The sequence below is a fragment of the Callorhinchus milii genome, unplaced genomic scaffold, assembly GCF_018977255.1.
Source record: "Callorhinchus milii isolate IMCB2004 unplaced genomic scaffold, IMCB_Cmil_1.0 Scaffold13, whole genome shotgun sequence".
In the NCBI taxonomy this organism is placed as follows: domain Eukaryota; kingdom Metazoa; phylum Chordata; class Chondrichthyes; order Chimaeriformes; family Callorhinchidae; genus Callorhinchus; species Callorhinchus milii.
This window is the reverse complement of record NW_024704754.1, coordinates 18,380,473-18,400,445: the sequence shown is the minus strand read 5'-3', so window position 1 is coordinate 18,400,445 and position 19,973 is coordinate 18,380,473. Positions and strand designations below refer to the sequence as shown.

The following is a 19,973-nucleotide window of genomic DNA, read 5'->3' as shown; positions in this document are numbered from 1 at the left end:
AAGCGTGCTGTCGGTATGTTACGCCACAACAGCTCTTAGTCGCACTAGGATTGTACAATAAACTCCTGGCCCAACAGGAATGGCCAATGTGGAAAATAATAGACCGAGTAAATAACCAACTTAACCCTTTCACCAGCCTGTTATACTTACTCAACGACATACTAGAATGGATATAGTGTAAAGCAGCAATACTTCTGGCTATCAAGGGCTTTGCTTGTGGACAAGGGTATGAAACACTACAGAAAAGCAATTTTAATTCAAACTACAGTGTGGAGTTAACAAACTCTGCAGGAGAAGGGATGGAGTGCAAGCATGTTAATGTGGAGAGAGGAAAAAGGGTAATAATGCCTTAACTGTATCTAATCAGAGCTGAATTCAGCGTGAACCATATTGGCGCCTGGACTTGCACCAACAAGCTCAGAGTGTAAGTCTGTGCGGAATGAATAGCGACTGAGAAATTTATAATTCGACACAACGTCAAAATTGAGATTTTGTGTTTAGCTCCATTATACGTTTAAAATTATCTATTGACCTCAATAATGAACCCTTTTTTTATTAAAAAATAACACTTGCAGAATGTTGCAAATAACTTTTTGAAAAGATATACCTAGATAGAGAAAAAGTAGTATTTTTTTTAATACAAAGAGAAAATAGTGCAATGATAAGATTTCTGGCACCCACAAGGAATTTATTGTGTATAGGGTTTTTTTTGCTGGTGAAAGGGTTTTACGGGTGATATCTATGAATTAATGTATAACTATACAGAGAGGGCTTAATCAGCATTCAAGTGAAATGGGTTCATTTGTTGGAAATCAGTCAAAAACCACATTAACTTGGCCCCACACACAACAGCTGGAGGGAACCACTCAGAATTGTTCCAAAAATGCAAAATTCGAGCAGTCACGGATACGTTTTGTTCTTTCTTTCTCTCTCTCTCTCTCTCTCTCTCTCTTTCCATAACTTCAAAACAAGTTCCAGTTTTACATCGCGGTGAAGTGCAGCTATTTTTATTGTGTCGTTGGCCAAGTAAACCCACTCAAGCCAAAAACCTTGCTACGTTTCTTTGTGAAACCTGGAGCAGTCGTGCTGTAAAGTCTCTGGGTGGGTGTGTTTGAGGGGTGAGCAATAAAACACGAGTACAGTAGTTCTATACAGTAAGACCATCTGCTGATCAAATAGGTTCGAAAAGGTCTGATCACACGCTCCTTTTGACTCCCGCATTGACCCAGACATACAGTAGCAAAGATCCCAGTGACATTCCATCAGGGGTTTATGCAGCTGACAAGCATTAACACCCTCAATAAATACAGCAGGACATGACCTGAATCAGTACACAGGGGCCACGTAAAACAAATTAGCAGCGGATGAGGAATTTGTTTTCTGTGATGAGGAAAAAGTACCCGTACGAGCCCATACATTCATTTCGCAGGGGTTCACAGTCAACAACTTTTTAAAAAGGGTTCTACTGTTTCGCAGTAGTTTCTGATGATACCTGAGAGACATGTAGTGAGCACTTTTCCTGAAAAACAGTGGACGTGTTGTGTGGTATTAAAGTTCCTGGAAAGTGGTGTCTGAGAGAAGAATACGTGAGATTGTAAAGGACATTGATTGTAAGCAAAAATTATTTTTTTCCGATTTCAAAATACTCAGCAGTAGCATTAATTTCACTATGCAGCAGAAGGCACTTTTCCGGGCTTTTTACTGTTTCCTCTCTACCTTCCTCACGGAAGGGTTGTTTTTTGTGCAAACAAACAGAAAAGGGTGGTGCACAATATTCCGCACGATATTCAACCTGCTGTGCTCAGATGAGTAGCTATTTTTTAGCTACAGACATATAACAATAAGTCACTATTAAAGCATTACTATACATCAACATGGTCAAAGGAACTTGCTTTCCGAACACTTGACAATTGTGAATGAACTGAAGCTTTTTTTATGATGTCCGCCAGCTGACATCTCGACCAATTAACAAACTGGGTAACAAGGTGTAAAGCTTATTATGGAGGTGGCTGTGCGCTCATTGTGGCTGACGTTATGGCTTAACAGAGCAGCACGCGGCAGCTGCAACTGAGAATCTATCAACAGAAGTGAATTTACTAGAGTGGAACCTACTGCAGAGAACAAAAGGCAAAATACTGTAGATGCTGGAAATCTGAAATAAAAACAGAAGTGGCTGGGAACACTCAGCAGATAAGGCAGCATCTACAGAGAGAGGAAAGTGAGTCAACGTTTCAGGTCGATGACCTTTCGTCAGTACTCCTTTCGTCAGATGTTGAGTGTTTCCAACCGCTCCTGTTTTAATGTCCTACAGAATGTTGCCCTTTCACATGAAAGTAAACGTGAATACTGAGATCAGAACACTGAAAGATGAGCGATATAACACTGATTAAAAGCAGTGTGAACAAGGTGGCAAAGGTTCATTATGCGGAGTGTCAAGCGCAGGCTGTAAAATGCTGTTGGAATGGTTGGCAGTAAGCAGCCACTCTCTAAACGCTGTGTCGATCTGACAGCTGAAACTTCTCCATTAACACCGTAAACAGCTGACGCACTTGGGATAAAGTGGATGTGGTCTTGGATTTGGGTCTATGCACCAGTGTACAAAAAGGTACATGTTGGGAATTCTGGCTTGTTAAACGTGGCTGTAATACTAAACGTAAAACTGTTCGAGATACTCTTGATAGGTCCTAACAGTGACTGAAATTTGTGTCTCCTTATGTAACATATCTGCGGTGCATATGTGACTGTTAGTCTCTTAACTTTGGACTAACTACAAACACTCTTCCATTGGGTTGAAGAAGCTGGATCGCTCTTTCATATACTGAAACCACTGTGTGTTAATAGTTTGGTGATATAATGGGTGCTGTACAATGGATTTTGTTGGCAGCTTTTGTCCAACATTGGATATTAATTTGCATTCTCTCTGTGATCTGGAAGGAAGCTTTATATTTATTTAACAATACTGACAATTTAAAAAGGTCTGAATGTGAAATCTCTCCGGTAAAGTTGCAGCGATCAATTATCCTTATCTACTAATTTCTTTTAGGTGGCCTCGGGATTCGACGGGCAAACACTTTATTACAGTAACTCGCGATTTAAAAAAATAATAGAAGAATTATCAAAAGATGGAAGAGGATTATCAACAGAACGGTTTAAAAACTTGAGACAACAGAAGCAAAGGCTCCCAAACACCAGAGGTTGGTCTGATAGGACAATCCACGCGCCCATTGCCAAACCTGCACTTGGAGAGAACAACATCCTTGCAGTATTAATTGGATCAGCAGCTCTATAGTGATATGAAGCTGTATCAAACTCCATGGGCCATCTCATGGTGAAACAAAAGTAGTCCAGGAATGTGACTGTAACAAATGCAGAGTACTTGAAGCATTAAAACCAAACAGGAGAAACGGCAGGGAACCTTGGAATCCCAGGAACTTCCTATGAGTTTAACTGGAGCGTGTCAGCATTTCCTCCATTAATTCATCTTGTTCCTTCGGCGTCGCGACCGCCATTTTGTCCTTTTCGATGATCTTCTTTTTACTCGCGGGAAGGCCAATGGCGTCGTCTTTAGTAAGTTCTTTGGCTAAAATCGAGGTCATAGCACATCCTTTTCGGTTAGCTGGCGAGAGTGTGGTGGGGTGGGGTGGTGGGGGAGAGAGAGAGAGAAAGGAATGAAAAAAAATTAGTTTCTATATTACTCTCCAACATTTGTGCGTTCATTCTCAAACAATATACGGATTATCATGCAGTGCGGGTTCCTATGTTTCAGAACGGTGTCTGTTCCCCATACCAAGCATAGCGGAGAATGTAAAACCAAGTAGACAGCACTGACAACCATAACATGACAACTGGCCAAAGAAGGTGAACCCGGACAAATCTGTATTGTTATAACAATCATTCTTGTATTTGATACAGCGCCTCATCACGTCTTCGGGACGTCTCAAAGCGCTTCACAGAATATACTGTAAAGTGAATTGACTGTATATTTTGTGGGCGAAACGCAGCAGCCAATTGCGCACAGCAGTGTCCCCACAAACAGTCGTGGATTGAGTGACATGACACAGCTCATTATCTTGGGCTACTATTGATGGAATTGATTCCATCTCCCCCACTCCCCCTTCCAAACACAGAATATTCCCAAATTCTCTTTTTTTACCATCTGTGCTAGACTGAAGAGAACGTCTGACTCCCCACAATTAGGTACAGCACAGAGATTTGCTCCTTTCACTGGCTGGACCTGTCAAGTTAATGGTTATCTTCTGTCAGTGTAACTGAACGATTCTGGTAATCACTATGCTTAATACCATCAAAATACAATGCACCGATTGTCAAATTGTCTAAGAGGCACTGGGAGTAAGTAGAGCATGCCTGGGGTGGGGTGGGGTGGGAGGGTTGGGATGGGAAGGAGGAGGGAGGAAGGGAGAACATTTTAAATGTTAAAATATTAGCAAAACTACACAACGTAGAAGCAGACCATTTCAGATAAACGTTTACACAAGTTTAATGCACGGGACCAATCTAGTCTGACTTGGTGAAAGTCAGACATCCTGTATTGAGGGCCCTGGAGTATGTATAAGGATAAGGAGCATTTTCTTGCCATTCTATTTCTGCCGTTTACCACACTCACTGATGGAGCAAACTGGACTCTCATGGGCAAAGCCAATTAAATGCTCGATAAACCTGAGACCGATAAAATTCTGCAGAAAGAGTCTTTTTGTCAAAAAATGTAACTATAAATCGTCACCGTTACAACCGATAAAGTCATTGACGTACGGCCGTGTAAACCCTGGCAAGCTAAGCGGTACAGGCGGGGGGTTGGGGAGGGGAGGCTGCTGATCACACCATCTGGCAATGACTTGCAGAAGGTGCACTGCAATTAATACGAGCAGCAGGTAGCTGCCATGCTGTGCCTCACTTACATTGGAATCTTCTTCCAAAGAGCCACGAGGGCTCAGGCTCTCAGCACCACTCCAATGTAATGTTTTAGCCCACGAACTATATATAGCATAGTGGACTATATACACATTATATATGCATCGGGATTTCTTTAGTTAGAATTCTATTTCAGGACTGGGTTTTAATTCGGTGCGGGCATCACTTTGCTATTTTCTTCAATTTCTTCAATGGGTTTTAAATGCCACCCTTGAGATAACGTTAGCTCAACACCTGTGTTCAGGTTCAAAGTAATTTACAGCAAAAATAATCAACTTCAAATAAGCGTGTCTCGTTTTGTCTCGTCTTCTCCCTGAGACTGCAGGGGTTTCACTTGAGAGCAAGACCATCAAACACTACCTTGAGTCCATCGACCTTGCTGAGGCTGCGTAGAAAGAATTAGTGTTAGCGCTGAAGGGTACAAGATGGGGATTAGGGAGAATGAGGGCGAGGATCCCAATGAAACACTGCAGTGAAGGCTGGGAAGATTTGCTGAACATCAATACATCGAGGCAGACCATTCTCAGGACGGAGTGAGATCTGTATATGAATTAAGCAACCGCCTGCTTGAGTCCCTAAAGCCACAAGTAACATACAAGTAAATTAGAGCCATGATCATAGTCATGCGGAATTTAAAAAAATCAATCCATTATCTCCTCTTACACTCAATTGAATTGGGAGTTAGTTTTTTATCCCACGTTAGGCTGTTGTTCATGTACACAGCCGTCAAAGGCCCAAATGTACTAAAGTTAAACATCAATATTCTTGGAAAGTTGCTGTTGAAGGAGATCAGTGACATGGACTGAATGTTGTACCATTCTAACATCTGATTGCATACACAGGCCTATTTGTTGAGAAGACATTTACATTGCCAAGGTCAATAAAGAATGCTGAATTTCTGATGAATTCACTGTGTCATTGCTCAATGATTGAAAGAGCTGAATGCATGTTGGTAAATACAGAACACACAGAAAACAGCCCCACTCATCAAACATAAAGCGCGTGGAATAACACGATTCAAAACTTCAAAAGACGCTATTTTTAAATATCGACTGTTTATAGGGATCCAGAAAGTCTTAAAAACACAGCGAGAAAAATATAAGTACTTTGCGTATTTAACACATAGGAATTATGTGTTGCAGACAAACAGGAGTGTAAACTAATTGGACAAATATTAGGTCCAAGGAGAAGTTGGTGTGTGCCAAATATCTGCCTCGTAATGTTTTCGAATTATCGGTAATGATATTAGCCAAATGGACTTCCCAGCCTTACTGGATGTAACTGCAGGATAAGGATCAGGAACAAGCAAACAGCTTTCGCTATTTATTTTTACCGGATCGTTGTCGCCAGTGAAATCAGAGAGAGACAACACTGAGTCTAAAGGAAATAAAGAGAAGAAGTTAACTAGACAGATAACCAACAAGACTGGATGCACTGAAATACAGCTGACAGAACTGATGATGGGGGGGGGCACAGAGAGAGAAAGGAAATAAAAACATTAAAATCAGAACTGATAATCACATCACCATTAATTATAAGCAGACAAGAACAACTTCATCGGACTTGAATCTTGCACTGTGAGCCACCTAGAGGAATCTGTCCAAGTCCCATTTTGTGCTGACCTTGTTTTTGGTAGATTGCCGGGGTCCGACATACAGTTTACTCAAACAATAAGCATTTTGTCATGGAAATAATTTAAAGTTGATTTGATTCGTGAACAGAAAATCTGATTGTTCATCACAAATGCTCCGTTTTGAAAAGGCGTGACAGACATTTTAAATGTAAAACATAAGTTAAAGAAAACTAGACATTTTTTTAAATACACTTTCCTGGAGAATTCTAACCATTTCATTTACCAAAGCATCATTATCCCAGGACGAGTTGCTCTTTCTATTGTTAAGTAATGAAGCCAAACACAAGTGATTCTCCAAGTAAATTCAACTGTTTTCACTCCAAACAGATTCACACTTGAGCGAGTCGAAAGGCAAACTTTCTCGCTCAGCTGGTACTGAATTCTTACAATATTCGTGGTTCCAAATCAAAGTCAGAGCAGGTAGGATGCCAGTCTCACCTACCACAGAGACAGCTGCTTAGTGACAGACCTTTGCTGTAAGGTAGCTAAGTGCCTCTTTCACACCATTGAGTGCTGACTTGGAGTCTCTGTCAGGCTGCTGGCAGGGGAGAAGCACAGAGATGTGTCGGGGAAGACAGCAAAGATCTTCCGCGATTTCTTTCCTTCTAAACCCAGAGGAAGAGTAACTAACAGTGAAATATCGGTATGGAAATGTTTTTCCTGCCAATAATTCATCTTAAGGGGCATCGCTTACGTGACGAGCAAATGTGTTGGGCCCTTTTAGATGAATCAACGAAATCACAAGCGGCACAAAACCTAATTAGCACCAGCATGACTGTGAAGGATCCGGGGAACATAATAAGGCAGAGAATTGCTTATAGCCCCAATGACCTCAATCTGCTCAGTTCAGACCAAATGTTTATGAGGCAGCAACCCACCGTTTGCCAACCACAGATCCACAGAGCTGCGTGAAGTGGACGGAGAACAATGGTTAAAGGGCTTACGTTCCATCACTTTTACCATCAAACTGTTTCAGCAGGCAGGCAAGTCTCATCTCTGGATCCCGTCTGAAACATTTCAGGCTAACAGAAGGTTGAGATGTGCCCTTGGAGTGAATGACAAAAGGATGTCGGGCGGCGGGGGAGAGCAAAGAGAGAAAAAAAATGGCATCTTTGTTTGAAAGCCATCTGTAGGTTTTTGTTCAGGAATGTCCACACGGTCAAACAAACACGGGCTCGAGCCTCAATTGGCAAAGACGGCGCGTTTTGTTTTCCAAAAAGGGTCTGATCGAACAGCAGCTGTTAGTGAAGATGCCACCATTGTGCACTGGATGCCTCGGGTCAACCATTCAGGAATTCCAATAGACAAGTGTGCAGATGGCTTGCGGGCCGAATGGACATACAATGCCACTACACGCGGCACGGACGCCAGAGTCTGCCACTAATCTGGATGCATGTCCTTCCATCCAAAGGCATCTGTTCATCGCAACCCTTTAACCTTCCCTTTTATACCGTTCACAGAGCAGGCTATCAATTCTTGAAGCACGTCATAAGATTAGCTTTCCTCTTTCTTTGGGTCATTAAAAGTATACACTGCCGGTACGCTCATATCTTAATCTCATTACCAGCCATAACATTTAAGATTTAGATTCAGGCTCTCGTCTTAGAAGACACAATTGGCAAGACAAAGTCTCTTCCAAAATGCAACAAAAGAGTAAGGTGAAAAAGGACATTCACTTGCTAATTTATGAGTAGGGCACAAGGCCTGTTGAGAATGGGCTTGACAAAAGAAAGAACATAAAGGGAAATTAATGTCCAAGACATTCGTCCCTGAAAGGAATTAGGTGATTCTTTCAGTCTACTTTAACCTTGAATAATCTTTAGCCCACGTTACTATTGGAGTTAATGACAACACTCCAGCAAGTCACTTTTGGGCGCTAGACCTTCAAAATAATAAGTTAAAATTGATCACTAATTAAAAGCAGAGCTCTGAAGCTGAGAGCGATTAATTAGTATTATTTGTTTATTAAACTGATCAAAATTCTAAGGCCAATTGTCAAATCAAACTTCAGTTAATTTCCAATAGTTCGCCAACATTTTGCCGAGAAAATATAGTGAATCCACTTTACAGTATATCCCTTGAAGCGCTTTGAGACGTCTCAACAATGTGATAAGGCGCTACATCAAATGCAAGGATTATTATTATTAATAACACAGAAGAAAGCATTGCGAATAGTATGTATTTGTTGCATTCAATGTGTTGCATTACCCTCTCCTTCCACTCTTAAATAATCAGTGAAAGAGTAATTATTTATACTTTATTTACCAGTGTAATTGGGGGTTGGGAGAGGCTATTTAATGTTTTACCAACTGCGATGGTTGTCTGTTCTGGATGTAAGTGCAGTTTTACAAAAAGCAAAAAATATCCCACTGCTTCTGAGAATACATGTATAATATATACAGTGTGTAAAGTGTGCATTCATTCAAAGAAAAAGAGCACTCAGCCATGAGCTGAACAACAGCAAAGGGCTCTGTGCTGGAGTGCAATACATTGTCGAGGTCAGAGTGTGGTGCGCCAGCACTGGGTATTTCCAGGTCAGGCTGAGTGAGCTCTGCGGGGCTGTGAAATGGTTTGAAAATAAGAGTACTTTAAAATAGTAATGATAATGATAATTATTGCATTTGATACAGCGCCTCATCACGTCTTCGAGACGTCTCAAAGCGCTTCACGGAATACACTGTAAAGTGGATTAACCGAGTATTTTGTGGGCGAAACGTGGCAACCAATTGCGCACAGCAGAGTCCCCACAAACAGGCGTGGATTGAGTTTTGATCATGAAAAACACATGCGCCCTTTGTTGTCCTTTGACCAAGGTTCTTTGTGAAATAAATTTAAAGAGACAATGTACATCATCACTCCTTTCAACCTGATAGTTCATGTGCTGTTTCTTCCACGCAGAGAATCTGCAGACAGAGCACAGTCTGGGCATCAATAACCCAAGCTCACCTGACTGACTGTGCGCGTGCTTTGTTAACTGATGTGCAGCCGGGCAAAAGACTGCAGTGATAGCAAACCGCTCACAGCCACACCCAGGCAGGGAGCATAATGCAATGAAATATAGTGCTGCAGTACAAGCAGAATGCCAGATTGCAGGGAGCGAGGACTGGCAATGCATAGTTCAAGGTCTGTAGTGAAGGGCACAGGGAGGAGATGTAAGCTCTGTGTATAAAAGCAGAAGGAAGTCCTTTGTGTATTCAATTTAGAACACTGGTGAAACTTGTGCATCAATATTAGATATATTAACCAATTGACAACTGTTTCAAGTGTACTCACATAGCAGCACACACATCTGGATCTAAACACACCTAAAGGTACATTAGTCCAGAAGGACGGACAAATTGTAACTAGTCTACACGAGGTTAAACTGCTGGAGGATCTTGTGTTTAACAAATGGAATGGTTTGATATAAAGAGAAACAGTGATCTGCACTTTAATCTGATCCTGCAATATGCTATTTTTCATATTTCTTCAAAACGTTTACCATTAGAAACATACAGGGAAATGTATTTATGAAAGGGCATTGCAAACAAATATGTTTATGTACAAAATGCACAGCCACTGTACTTTAGTTTCACCCACAGAAATATACAGTCAATTAACTTTATAGTATACTCTGTGAAGCGGTTTGAGATGTCTTGAAGACGTGATAAGGTGCTGTATCAAATGGAAGAATGATTATTATATCCTGTGAAACACTTTGAGTGGCTTGTCTGATGTGAAAAATTACTCGCTGAAATCAAATAGAAATTTACATTTATATAGTACCTTTCATGTCAGGAAGACACCTAATATTGGCTTGGCTTTACTGTGAGGACTACTATAGTTAAATATGTGGGCAGTTTTACAGTCGTGGATTGTTTAAGATGCGCTATTTCCTGCTGAGCCGAGCAAGACCTGTGAGTCATTCGCCCTCAGCCTCAGAAGATTCAAGGTCTGCAATGCTGACATTACGTCAAGCACTCCCTGAAACAGGAAGATATCATCGAACGCGAAAAAAAANTCTTTACATGTGAGGCACTCAGCAGCGAGTTCAAGACAGCAAACCAATTTCAGTTTCTCATGTTTTATGAGATCGTAAACTCTTTGATTAGGTGACAGGAGCCTCTAACTCACACCCAAGCACCTAGTTTGTGCGTTCACAATAAACAGCTCGGCAAATTAACATTGCTCGGTGAGCAGAACAATAGAAACATAAAGTATTTATTTACGATAGCACTAAGTGGAGGAAAATGTGCTACGTTTCTGAATATTATATTTGACTCTCAAAGCTAAGGCACACAGGTCAACACTTCTCAATCTTTTGTTCTGAATCATTTCCATCTGTAGCTGGACCAGGTTTAAGTTAATAATGGAATGCAATCATTAGGGATTTTCAATCTTTTCAACCCTTTCTGATTTATGGCATTCATATGTTCCTTCTGCAGACACTAAATTAGATTATATTGATTTGACTGTGAAGGTGGTTTAGTGGAGGCTGCTCTTTAAAGTGAAGCTGGATTGTTTTACACCAGTCACTGGGGTGGAGTGTGTTATCATTGATCTACTGAATTCTCATGCGATTCCTTAAGAAAACCACACAGTTGTCATGTTGTCTCCCTGAAACTCCGCTCTAACATCATTAGCTTCTGCATTACCAAAGGGTTCCCTATTCCACTTCTTTAGTAGGGAATACTTTTAGCATTCAATATATATCGGACTCCACATATATATCATATCATCTGCTCCCAAGTAGTCTGTAATTCAATTTCCATCATAAAGCACAGTGGCAATGGATGTCTGTGAATTGCATATCTTTAATTTTAAACCATTCAGGATAATGCGCTCATTTAGTCCAGCAGAACACTGGGCTCTTTGTAAATCTGACATCATCCACCAGGAATAATTGTGACATTAGGTTTTGCAAGTTGAAGGTATTCTGCATAACGTCTGAAATCTTTGTAGCGTACAAAAGATATCCCCTCTGTATAATTTGCCAGAGCGGCTCTCAAATTGGTTCCTATTATCTGATAATCAAATCCTGGTTGATATTAGCGTGGGATCATTTCCTGCGCTCTCTCCTAACCTTTGGCAACCAGTGTGCCACTGAATGAAGAGAGAGAGAAATGACCAAACACACCAAACTGAGAAATGCAATGCATTCTGAAGAAAATACTGAAGAAAACACCACAAAAAGATCTTGGATTTCAGTAAAACCAGTGGCTCCCAGCCCTTTCCAAACCATAGTGAGGGATGCAGGAGCAGGAGAAGTTTAAATGAGTTTCTTCATATTGGTGGTGTACAGTACAGTTATTGTCCAAGGGGGACAAGAGTTTGTGTACATACCAGCTTGCCTTGGGCCACGCTTTCTTCTGAACGCTGCTCCCGACTGTAGGGCCTCCATAAGGCTGTCCATTACTCCCGTCTCATCACCCACTGTGCAGGACAGAACAAGAGAGAAATATGTTTAATAATGTGGTTTAACACCGCAGCACCACAAGATCATTGCCAGACAACCGAGGACTTCCAGACGTTCTTGCAAGTTGTTGAACAATTTAACCCACTTTTAATTCGGAACAGATTCTGCCACCTGACCGTTTGAGAAACGGTAAAATTATGAATATTAATTGAAGTAGAGCTAGAAAGTCTATTCCCAAATTGATCAATATATGACGACAGATTTCTAAAATGGGGGTTTGAGTTCAATATTTGGAAACCTTATTGAGATTCCTCCTGGTACTATTCGCATTTGACTCATCTCACAGACAGTCAGAAAGTCACACCCGGTGACTCAAATCTGGTTTGAAGTCGACTCATTTCTGACCAGAATAGAACCAATATATATTGGAAAACCATAGTGAGGGCTCTGCGAGCTCCTTTTATCATCTGACTTCATTGATATGCTTTTCATCCTCTGTGGCGGCCTTACAGGCAAAGTGTGTGACACTGTGTAGCATCGTCACCGTGACAGCATCATTCGCCTTTCCAGTGAGAATTAGATTTGCAGATAGTGATAGATTCTACAAACTGTACTTCAGAAATAAAATAACTTCAATAAAAGGAATAAAGATGTTCCCAATTCACAGTGTGATGCTCAGAAGATACAACTGTGACCAGGGAATAAATACATCAGACAGAAGGTCAATATATAAATTGGTGTGAAGAAGTCTTAATCATAAAGGCATTTTTCTACTCTATCCCCACACTGTACACTGGAAATATAGTTGTTTTTCCACTTTGCTCCTGAAAGATGATTCATACTGAAGAATCATTCTCCAAAGCACTGAGGAGTTTGCCCTCTGGCTTGTCACAAAAGTAACCTTACGAATTGGCACAGCGAGTGATTTGATTGTGCAGTGCAGATTACCATAGCGCATGAAGCTGAAAGTGAACCTGGATTCTGTGTGCATTGAGGAAGGATATTTGCCCACTGGGGCATCAAAGGAGCTGCTGCCGAGATAATTTCAACAGCGAGAGAAAGTGTGAGACAGCCAAACTATAAATAGCTGTGGAAAGAAATGTGAGATTGCTAGAAATCAGAAGGAAATGGAGAGGCTCGGAATTCAGAGCAGCTTAAATGGAACTTGAAAGAGAAACTTAAGTAAATGATTCAAGGGTGAACTTTCACAGTCTGAATGTTCTACCTGGAACTGCAAGCCGGCAGCAAGCCACAAGCCTCAAGCAAGCCTCTCATCAAGGAACGACGATGTTTGAACACTACTCCAAACCAATTTCAAATCATCTTTCATACATTTAAGTTATTTAACTTTTATACATTTAACCCGCGACTGTTTGTGGGGCATTGCTGCGCGCAATTGGCTGCAGGGTTTCGCCCACAAAGTCTATTCACTTAACAGTATATTCTGCGATGCGCTTTGAGGCGTCTGAACGACGTGATAAGGCGCTATACCAGATGTAAGCATTGTTAATATTATTATTATAATGTGCTGATATTTTAGAATGCAAGAGGTCTTACAATAAAAAGCAAATTCAACAAGCTCCCCTCTCCAAGTGTATCAGGTTTCATTCAGAGTTTTACCATTACACAAACAACTTGTGTTAATGATGGAAAAAAGGTCCAATTCATAGAAAAAAACATCTCACAGCAGTTTAGCAGCTTTTAGTACCAACACTAGTAACAGGTTCGACGAGGGCAAATAGCCACGGTGTCAGAATATGCCTTTAAGTGCTCGGTAGATCCCTTTTTTTTCTTCCAAAGCGCTGCACTGACAAATGGCTGCTGACACAACCCCTGCAAAGTGCAGGCTTTCGGCTGTTTCTGCATCACATGGGATCAGTTCCTTCCTGTACAGATCTGACTGCAGTCGATGGAACAGACTGAGTGCATTTTGACTTTTAAAGCCACACTTCATCCTGGGGCGGCACAGTGTACTCTGTACTCTCCTTTTTAAGAACAATAAAGAGATCTTACGCTGAACATTTATCATGGAAAAGCATTTTCTTGTGCAACTGCTGAATGTCACTTACTCTTTGAAGCGTTAGAAAGAAAATGGTAAATTGCCCATTTTATTAGATTACTCTTTTCTTTGTTGGGACTCGACTAGCTCTTTCCCCACTCTCCATTTGAGATAAAACTGGCTTAGCCATCAGAGATTGCCATACTTTTTTCAAAATAAACATCACTTTAGAGCAGCAGCAGCCATACACAGAGACTATTGGCAATGGCAGTTTTCGTTAGACAGTTGATTTTCTGGTTTAAACGTGTGCCGGGCCTCTGAATATATTGTCCTTCTGATAATGTGCTGCTGTCTGGGGAGGGGGTAAGGTTTTTAAAAAAATATACATTACCCGCGTGACACGCAGGTTTTACGCCCTCTCTCCCCCAAACCCTCCGCCTTGCCCCCTCTCTCCCTCCCTCCCTCCCCTTTTTCAAATCTTGCCTAAAGACCTTCCTTTTTGATTGTAATTACAGTCACCTCCCCCCTCCCTCTTCCCTGGCTCGGTGGGTGTCAGGCTCCCGTCACTGTCAGGCGCTGTGGAACGCTACCCTGTGTGAAGGGCACTATACATAAATACAAGTTGTTGTTTTTGTAAATCTGGCTATTTGAGGAGCTATCTTGCAAAACCGCACGAATAACCTCCTCGGCCCACACTTCACAGTCAATGATTTGCATCTCGTCAGTGCAGCGAGGGTAACAGACTGTGCGTGCAGAGCAAGTGGGGAGACAGGAGGGCTGGGGGAGGCAGAAGGGTTTATTTTTTCAAGAGTCTGCTCTGCTGAAGCCTGACCTTTGGGAAAGCCTCTCTAAGCGACACACCAATATCGAGGCTCGTTTCCTGTGCAGATTATATTAACAGTCTTTTCAAGGCAAAACATTTAGAGTGGATGACATTTGGGTACGGGTTACCACGCCATGAAAACTGTAGCTCGCTCGTCAGGAACGCACTACATCTTTAGTGAATCTGTCTGACGATTCCATACGCCCCCATACTTTCTATGTGTGGAATAACAAGTCAATTTCCCAACAGAGCCAGACAAGAGCCAAGCTCCGTACAGAGGCTCACAGAGACTGTTGCTTAGCGACAACCTTCAGCGGTGAAGTGTATTGGGTCTGCGTATCGGGGGGGAGGTGGGGGTGGGGGGTTGCTTAAGGACAGTCATGTTAAAGCAATTTAATGCAGACAAATTAAAATTGAAATGAAGTTTCGTGTCACCTCTTCTGAGATGGTACAGTCGACCTCTAAGTGAGGGCGATCCCCAGAAGGATGCAATATAAATTGGCTCGGAGCCAGTCTGTAGGAAAGCCTGGTTGTGCTGGACCAATAATAATCAGTGTATGACTTGAGAGCATTTACGGTTACATCATTCTGTTCCAGAGAAGACTGGAACCTGATCAGACCAGATTATATATATTTTTTTTAAAAAAGAGCTGGTTCCCGTTATCTTCTCCTGACCCCTAGGCTCGTGATCCACCACCACCACCACCCACCCCCACCTTCGTATTACACTGTCCCTATGTGTGCTTCTTCTGCTTCTGACCACCCACCCGTACTTCTCTTCGCCTCTCCACGTAAAACCAGCGAGCAGGAATCAAGCGTAAATAATTCATCACAGCCCTTGTATTTCGCCTCCTAATTGCTGGCGTCTCTGCTAATTATAGCAGAAATGTCAAAACAGATAGAGGCCACTCTTGACTTTTAGCAAATCTTAAATGAATCACAGGAGGAGCGATCGACAGATTACTGCAGCTGATCGTAAACTGGGTGAGGTTTATAAATAGGAGTGAGTGGAGAGGTTGCATCATAGCAGCAGGTCATCGCCCATCCTATCCAGGCTGGTGCCAGCTCCCCCTCATCCGAGCTCCCTACTCAAAACCCATTTCCCCCTCGTATATAATGGTACATTTGCAAGTGCAGTTCTTCACGTTTAATATGTCGAGGGTACATTAATGCTGGTTCTGTCCGTTTTTAATTTGCCCTGTGTTCTGAATAACTGCAAATTCAATTTAGTGTACTAATGCTTTTGCTGTCTGACACAACAACTTGCACAATATAACATATTTCATGTGGGACATGAACAACTCGAGTGCCCTAACAGCACAAGTATCGTGAATGAAAACTCACAGTATTGAAACTATTTATGTCTTGAGAAAAAATGGTGTCTTTTCTGTTCAGAGGCGTGATGCGATGTTGCAATGAACATTAAAAATTACAGTGTGCATCTCATCGCGAGCAAGCTAAACACTCCAGCATCAACTAGTGACGAAACCTAGGAAGCGCAACTCAGGTCTGAGCTCGCAGACGTGCGAATCAAATCCGAATATGGAGTTTAAAGTGGGTAATGTTTCTTCAAAAGGCTGAAGAGAATAGATAGCTTTCAATGCTGAAATCCTTTAATGCTTTGGACGTTATGCTTCAAAGATGAAACCCCTTAAATGAAAGCATGCACGGGTTGCTGAAAGGTTATGGAAAAACATTCTGAAGAGAGAAAAATGAAGAAAGCACTGTTGCTCAGTTTAGTGGGGCCCCATCTTTATAAGAGTTGTGGGGGAACAGAGTTCAGCTGGAGTTAACTTGTCTCCTGAATATGATCACCGTGGTTTCTGGGAGGGCGCACAGAACTTGGAGGAATTGCACTGAGATAATAAAAACACGCGTAAGATTTTATTTAAAAAAAAGTGTGGGTAGCGACACTCACTGAGATGCCATCATTGGTACCAATTCTACAACAACGGCGAATGACATTTGCCCGTCACCTTTTGCGTCGAGAAGGTGCTGGACATTCAAGGATTTAGACCCGAGCTGGAGGTTTATATCCTACAAACAACAGTCTGACTTTCTATCCTTGGAACATGCATCACTTTAGGCTATCAAAGTAAAGATTCCAAACACCTTCCAGCTTGTCATCGTGCTGAAGTGGTCACTCATTCTGTGAAGGGCTTTGAGATGTCTAAGACTTGAAAGGCGCTTTATCAAATGCAAGGATTATCATTAAAATCTTAGTAGATTCCTTGCCGATGCACATTTTATCCACTGCGTTATAGAGCATCTACAGCAATACCAGTAAGTTCACTGAAACGGGTCATCACGGCGACATCTAAAGCCGACTGAAAGCACTTAGTGGTTCCAACCTACAATATCATCACCGCCCACACACATCTCTGCAGTGCTTGGATCAGTCTAGACAGTCTGCATCAACAGCACACATTGAGACAACATGGAAACAATCATATGATTAAGAATTTAGGCTTTCCTCATATTAAAAAGAGGCCTTTGAACGCGAGTAAGGGACAAATTGCTCAGCTTCTTCAGTCGAGGCATTTGTTGGAGGGACAAACAGAAGTCATTAACCCAGACAAGTAATGCCGACATACTTCCTGCTGAACACACTAAGATGCAGGAAATGATTGCAAAGGGAATACGGATTGAACATTTAGTGGATTAAGATTAATGTTTGAGTCGCGTCTGCCTATTGACCTCAGAGCTACCCTGTTCTAAATCTCAACAGGCATCTGAGAGGGCTTTAAAGCAGGAGTTTAATATTTCCATTCTCTACCCCCCTGCTCTCTCTCTCCCCACCCTTTCTGATCCCAACCCCCAGCTCAGGTCCAAATCCCTGACTGTCCAGCGCCTTGGGACGTCCTCCTGACTTGAAAGGCGCTGTGTAAATGTCATTTGTTGTTGTTGAGGTGCTATATCGAATGCAAAGATTGTTTCTACATCTGTAAATGGGACCTGTGTGTGTGTGTGTGTGTATGTGGGGAGGGGGGCACGGTCAATGAAGTCTGTCACATCTAACTTACAGCAAGACGATTGGCTGTAAACCTGACTACACTGTTGTATTAAATGCAAGGATTATTATTATTGTTACATTCAGCTGCAGATTATAAGACCATGGAAGAGGAGGAGAGGGAATCACACTGGATCCTGGTAATCATTCCCAACACCGCCAATGACAATATTTTCCAAAATGTTGCCTGCTGAATGGATTAATATCCTTCCCTTTACAGTTGTTACATCTTGGAATAATGTGCATTAATCTCAGTCAGTGCAAAAATAAATATTTTCGTTTTCTACCTTCAAACCTCTCTCAACAGCTTGCATTTACATAGCAGCTGCCACGAAGGAGCAGAGTGCCTTCCTGAGATAATAACAATAATCCTTGTATTTGCTATAGCGTTCCATCACTTCTTCGAGACGTCTCGAAGTGCCTCACAGAATAAACTGTCAAGTGAATCAACTATAATTTGTAGGCGAAACACGACAGCCAATTGCGCACAGCGGAGTGCCACAAACAGTCGTGGATTGAAGCGACTCATTTATCATTATTGTTAATTTTTTTGAAGGAATTATTACGCCTGGAAAAGCGATCGACTACCAACCGGGTTCCGACTTACTGCTAGGTAAACAGAGTGGTGTGCGCGTAGTAAGGAAACTTGCCCAACATTTCGCCCTGCTGGGAATCGAACCCAGGTCCTCGCGCTTGCGAGACGAGTGTTCTAACTACTGAGCTAAAGGATGGCAATGGTTCGATAACTTTCGCAAAAATGACTGCAAGGTTCGAAGGGTTAACAGCCTCACAGAGCATCATTCGCAAGGACGTTGAGTGGAATGATCCCCTGCGCTGAGCTGTGCAATAAGTATTTAATTGCTCAGGAAATTAACAATGACCGAGGGAATACTGTGAGATGACCCTGCAAACCACTCCTTGTGGGCTTTACATCAGGAATGTTCCACTGGTCTGCGATTGCTGTGGTCTTTCTTTATTCTTCCTGGGAAACGTTCCTACCAGTTGTACAAATGCATCGAGAAATATATTGCCCACGCAGTGATGAGGACAGGCAATGGCTATTAATGCTCCTAGTGTTACCATCAATGATAGCGAGAGGACAGTGATTTCATTATAAAAGGAACTAAAGTGGCAATGCCACACAGCCCTTTTTTATGGATTGTATTTAACTCTCTTCTGTTAAAAGTGTGTCTTAAAACAGGGAAATCTCTACAGAAAATTAAAGCAGAAATTGGAGCCAATTCATTCAGTCAAAGGCTTAAACAAAAGGCAGGAAATCTACAGCTCAATCATTTCCTAATGAAAGCCTGATGCAGAATGGGACAGGCCAAGCTATAACAGGTATTGAATAATCCTTTATATCCATAATAAAACAAAATCCTGAGAAATATAGATTACCAAGGAAAGTCGACACCTTCATAATAATCAGAACAATAATCCTTGCATTTGATATAGCGTCTTTTCATGTTGATGAGACGTCTCAAAGCGCGTTGCAGAATATACTGTAAAGTGAATTGACTGTGTAATTTGTGGGCGAAAGACGGCAATTGCACACAGCAGCGTCCCCACAACCAGTGGTGGATTGAGTGATCAAATGGATGGTATTTATATATTACAACTGAAAGAAAATCAATATTTGAAATGTTAAAAATGATTGAACCTTAAATGAATTCGAAACATCTTATTGCTGTGTGCCAATATTTAATCTGCCGCAGAAAATAAGACACCTGTTTGCTAAATTTGAACTCAAGATATCAACCGGCAAGACCGGAGGTGATGTCCTCAAAGGGAATGCTCAGAGTTAAAGCTTCTTTTCCATTGAGATCACTGAATTAAACGAGTCCCCTGCAGTGATTTAATTCCAAGGAATTCCAACGAATACTTGTTTGTACTGTACTTAAGGAAGAATTCACAGTTCATTTCAGCTTTGCCAGATAAAGTGGACATTAGAATGCCTGCAGGGATAATTACAGCCCTGAAAACAGGATTATTTATATGCCAGATCCTAGAATCTTCTAAATACAACACTGACTGACTGTCACTCTCCGTGGCAGCTATATAATTAGGATCAAGGAGAGATGCCGTGCATTTAAAAAAGAAAGCTGAATGTCTCAGCCACCTCTCTGGGAAGCCAAGCAACACTAGTCACAAGATCCAGAATTATTTCCAAAGGAAAATCTTGAA

The 19,973-nt window shown here is 41.7% G+C and overlaps 1 protein-coding gene across 2 annotated transcripts in view; it reads right to left on the bottom strand.

The window, feature by feature from the left end:
- Window positions 1-2,926: 2,926 nt before the first annotated feature.
- Window positions 2,927-19,973, bottom strand: part of LOC103184115 (protein diaphanous homolog 1) — a 120,344-nt gene continuing 103,297 nt past the window's right edge. For both annotated transcript variants that reach the window (XM_042339834.1, XM_042339835.1), the window contains 2 exons: window positions 11,885-11,974; window positions 2,927-3,616 (listed from right to left, as the gene is read on the bottom strand). In XM_042339834.1, coding sequence (XP_042195768.1) covers window positions 3,444-3,616; window positions 11,885-11,974 — 263 coding nt within the window. In that variant the 3' untranslated portion in view covers window positions 2,927-3,443. The remainder of the gene's footprint in view (window positions 3,617-11,884; window positions 11,975-19,973) is intronic.